The 4,947-nt window shown below is 31.0% G+C and overlaps 1 protein-coding gene across 5 annotated transcripts in view; it reads right to left on the bottom strand.

Moving 5' to 3' along the window:
- Window positions 1-294: 294 nt before the first annotated feature.
- The window catches only part of ldb3a (LIM domain binding 3a), a 47,103-nt gene continuing 42,450 nt past the window's right edge, over window positions 295-4,947 (bottom strand). Inside the window, exons 10-13 of one of the 5 annotated variants that reach the window (XM_067386162.1) lie at window positions 3,683-3,863; window positions 3,460-3,580; window positions 3,253-3,368; window positions 295-3,162 (exon numbers count right to left, since the gene is read on the bottom strand). In XM_067386162.1, the coding sequence (XP_067242263.1) occupies window positions 3,073-3,162; window positions 3,253-3,368; window positions 3,460-3,580; window positions 3,683-3,863 (508 nt within the window). In that variant the 3' untranslated portion in view covers window positions 295-3,072. The remainder of the gene's footprint in view (window positions 3,163-3,252; window positions 3,369-3,459; window positions 3,581-3,682; window positions 3,864-4,947) is intronic. The other 4 variants (XM_067386163.1, XM_067386161.1, XM_067386164.1 and 1 more) reach the window with 4 other exon arrangements.

The raw sequence follows: 4,947 nt of genomic DNA, 5'->3' as shown, positions 1-4,947 counted from the left end.
CGTACTGCACTCACTGATTGCACGCAGTCAGCGGACAGCAGCTCACGGCAGCGAGCGCGCTGATTGACCGACTCCTTAGCGCCACCTGGCGACTGAAACGAAACAGTGGCGACTAACGTGTAATGGTACATTTTCATGTCCAAATCAAATGAATTTCATACATTAGATAAAACATTTAACACATATCATCATATTAGTTTGTTTTATTTAATTTTTAATTCACACATAAATGATGAACATTATACTTACTCTTTTTGTATGCCATTTGTGTATAAAGTACAATGCACAAATCCTTTAAAAGACAGTTTTAAACAATTTTATTTGATAGTGTTCAAGTTAAACAGGATGATTATGATTTAGATTTAAATAAAACAATGAGATTTAAATATTACAAATGTCATTTAGTAATGTCAATTAGGCTGTCCAGTCTGCAGTACAGTTTTATATTTAATCATACATAGAGAACAGTGCCCATAAAATTTGTATGTGTTATGAGCTATTTTCAGTTTATAAGGCAGCTTAATATTTTTATTAGTCATCTTTAACATATCAGTGAATATACAGGTGGATTTTTTCTTTTTTTTTTTTTTTTTTTGGACATTTAAGTAATGTGTTGAAATAAGTACAAAGTAAGGCTGTTTTCACAATATAATTTCATAATACAAAAAAGAGAACACCATAGTAGTACTAGTTAGTTTATCAGACTATCCTGAAAAAACATACAGCTCATATTTAAGATACTACATAAAGTAAATTTTCAGTGTTCCGTAGAGCCATATCTCAATATCTCTATTTTTCAACAGAAGAAAAATGCATTAAAAGCACTTGTTAACACATGGGTGTCACATAAAACATACTGTATGGCTCTTAATTGTTTTTCTTATCACTGCAAAATGATGGATCACTCTTTTGTCTCCTTGTAATTCCCAAGTGAACTGCAGATATAGCAGATGACAAATAGTGATAATACATTATGTGTAATATGACTACATGTTACACCTCATATGTCTAATATGACTACATTCAATTGCGTTAAATTACATCTGTTCTTGATAAATGCTAAAAAGATCCCCACTCCTGATCCCAACACTGCTACAAATGTAATTTTAAATAACTTGCTAATGTTGTGTAAAAAAAGAAGCTAACAATTTATTAAATTTAAGAGATGCAATTATGACATGCAAAACCATTGTTTGTGTTAGTAATATTCAAAACAAAAAACAAGCCAAAATCAAAAGTAGCCCGAAGAATACATCTTAAATGATGCGGTGGGTATAAATTAACTTTTAAAGATTAATATGCAGCAGTGAAAATATACTGACACATCATTGACACAATCCTAAAATGTGTCTAAATAAAAGCCATCTTGTTCAAGTGAATTGAATGCATACAAATTTTCAATATCACACAGCCTTTAGGAAAACACAGCTGTCTGCAATTGTGATCTCAGAATTTGACCTTGTTTTTTAATAGTCATGTGGCACGAAACAAAACCTTTACTGTAACCCTACAGTTGCATGTCAGAGTTGGGTAGCATCTACCCACAGAGAATAAAAAGAACAAAGTCTCAGGTACTACATTCGTTATTCATTTTAAGGAACAAATTAAGAATACAACTCGAGTCCTCTGTGTATGTGGCTCTGTCTTAAAAATTATATTAAATTAACAATCCCCCACTCTCGGCAAAGAAAAAAGTTAATTATCTATGCAAAATCAGAAGAGTACACCATTTGCAAAGAGTATGTAAATGTTGAGGTTTAGCACGCAATAAATAACAGAAAAAAGGAACTATCATAGGTGGCAAGGCCAAACACAGTTTAAAATACTCTTTTAAGCCTTGAGAGCTGGACATTACAGCACATACTGTGTTACCTTTTCAGATGCCCTGTGTATGGTATTTTCTTAAAATTGTTTGATTGACAACTTAATGATAATATTGACATCACAAATGGATCAATTAACTCCCTTGGATGCTTACACACACTAAAAACACAAATAAACAAAATTAGTAACACATATACAGTCAAACCAAAATTATTCAGACATTTTTGATATATTTTTACTAGTGGGTGCAGGACACTATAGTTCATTTATATAAGTGAGGATAGCAAAATAAAGTAAACTGTGACATATTATACCCAAAAATTCTTTATACCAGTAAAATTCATAAAAATTTGGAAACAAAAATTATTCAGACACTTTGACCTGACCATGTTTTACTTCAGTGTTATATGACATAATCAAGATGAATTTTTCAGTTTAACTCTGACATCTTGTCATATTTTATTACCATTTTTTAAACTACAGTGAATAAACTGTATTAATGAATGAAATGTTCAAGGTGTCTGAATAAATTTTGGTTTGACTGTATCACCCATTCAGCATTAAAAAGACAAAAAACATTCGGTCTCAATTTTTTTTAACATCTTTTTGTGATCGATTTGCAAGTCAGGGATCAATAGGCCTCATTATTGTTTATAAAAACAAATGCAATAAAAACATTTAGGTTTACTTTAGATTTTAAGGCATAATAAAAATGCATAGACGTTTTTCAGGCTGTTTCTGGTTTATATATGATTTGTGAGATCAAAGATTATATCTGGTCATGTGCAACTACATATGCAGGCAATCTTCAACATCTGTGTATAACCTATTCATTAAAAAAAAAGGTTTTAGTCACTAATAGCATACAAATTGTATGTTGTATAAATTCACTAAATCAAAAAAAAAAAAAAAAGTGAAAATGTATCTCTTAAATTAATATATATCAGGCATACAAGTGCATGTATGCAAATGTATTCAGGATATAATAAAATAATGACATAAAATAACCCATACTCTATGTGCAACACTGGATTTGGATTAAAAAAATGTCAAAGCACCTAGTTTATTTATCATTCAGTCATCGTTTACTAATATTCTGTTTAATAAATGATATACTGTATGTTTTTTTATTAGTTTTCGTGTCATTTGGATTGGCACCAATGTCTTGCCATAAAACCACACATGCAGATGTTACATTAATTGCATTTAGTTCCTTCACTGACAGCTTTTGATGCACTGTTGAAGCATCTACACATTAATGGCATGTGCATGCTTCTTGCATAAGGGCTTGTCCTTCTTGGAGTAAAACGGTTGTCCTTCCAGGTTCACATGGCACACCTGAATGTCGAGACAGAAACATGTCATAATTCCTCAGTGTTTGGTTATTTAAAAGCCATATGGGTGCTATATCACTGATTTTGAACCTACCGCACAAACAAAGCAGGTATCATGCCATGTGTGGCCAAGAGCTTCAATAAATTTGTCTCCTGCCTCAACTGGAAAGTCACATCCATGGCACTTTGTGCTGAAGAGTGCGATATAATCTGTTGACAGAAACAAGTAGTGAAAAATATTGTAGTCTGGGCTGTAAAATTGCATACACCAAATTTATAAATAAGCCAGTGGCTTTCATACCTTTCTCACAATACGGCTCACCATCCTCCATATGAAAGAGGCTGTTTCCAAAGGGCTTTCCACAAGCCGCACACACAAAGCAAGTGGTGTGCCAGGTCTGCCGCAGTGCATGCATCACTTCCTATTGAGCAGATGTTGAGTGGATTACCTGGCAGTTTCTGTGAAGTGTGTTTACATTAATGTCTGTGCATGTGTGTGCAATGTTAATAGGTTTTTGACATACTCCCATGATCTTGGTGTTGCAGCGGGCACAGGTAGGTGCAAAGAACTCTCCGTAGCAGTTCTCACAGTAAACATTATTCTGCTCCTCCACAAAGCTGACATCCGCCAGAGACGTGTGGCAATAATGGCAGTTGAACTCCTCTGGATGCCAGGAACGACCCAATGCCACCAGGAATGGTCCCCTGAGGAGTCAAAAACACTGTGGGATCAGGGCTCATGAAAAATGTCCTTGGATATTCATGAACATTTTTTTTCAAGTCCTGAACATCTCAAATTAAATACACCACTGCTCAAAAGGTAATATTTTAAACATATTTTTGAAAGAAGTATCTTTTGATCACCAAGTCTGCAATTATTTGAATAAAAATACAGTAAAACAGTCATGTTATGAAGTCTTATTACAATTTAATATGATATTAATATCAATTTAATAACTGTTTTCTTTTTCAGAATATTTTAAAAAGTAATTTATTCTTGTGAAGACAAAGCTGAATTTTCAGCATCATTACTCCAGTCTTCAGTGTCACATGATCCTTGAGAAATCATTCTATGCTGATTTGATGCCCAAGAATCATTTCTTATTATCAATGCTGAAAACAGTTGTGCTGCTTAATATTTTTGTGTAAGAGCAGCATTTATTTGAAAAAAAAAAAAAAAATTTAACAGTGTAAAAATTAACTTTTGATTTAATGCATCCTTGCTCAAGTATTAATTTCTTTACAAAAAATCTTACTGACCCCAAATGTTTGAACGGTGGTGTATATATTGTGTTTAATAGCATTCTGTGATGAAAAATTATGTTTTAAACTTTTTTTGGAATAAAACAAAGGGCGAAAAAGTGTCACCACAACTGAGAAAGTAGAAAAACTAATATAAACATTTTAAATATGGAAATGTTAAATAAGGAAATGCTTATTTCTCCTTTGTTTAGGTTAGGGTTTGTGACGCCTGGGTTTGTGATAAAAGGTATATACATTTATATATATATATAAAATATATATATAATATATAAAATATATAAAATATTTAAAATATATATAATATATATATATTATGTATATATATATATTATATATATATATATATATATATATATTATATATATATATATATATATATATATATATATATATATATATATATATATATATATATATATATATATATATATATATATATATATATATATATATATATATATATATATATATATATATATATATACAGCTATGGAAAAAATTAAGAGACCACTTAACATTGATTTCT

The sequence above is a fragment of the Chanodichthys erythropterus genome, chromosome 5, assembly GCF_024489055.1.
Source record: "Chanodichthys erythropterus isolate Z2021 chromosome 5, ASM2448905v1, whole genome shotgun sequence".
Taxonomy (NCBI): Eukaryota; Metazoa; Chordata; class Actinopteri; order Cypriniformes; family Xenocyprididae; genus Chanodichthys; species Chanodichthys erythropterus.
Note: the sequence above shows the minus strand (reverse complement) of the source record. Positions and strands in the feature narration are given on the sequence as shown.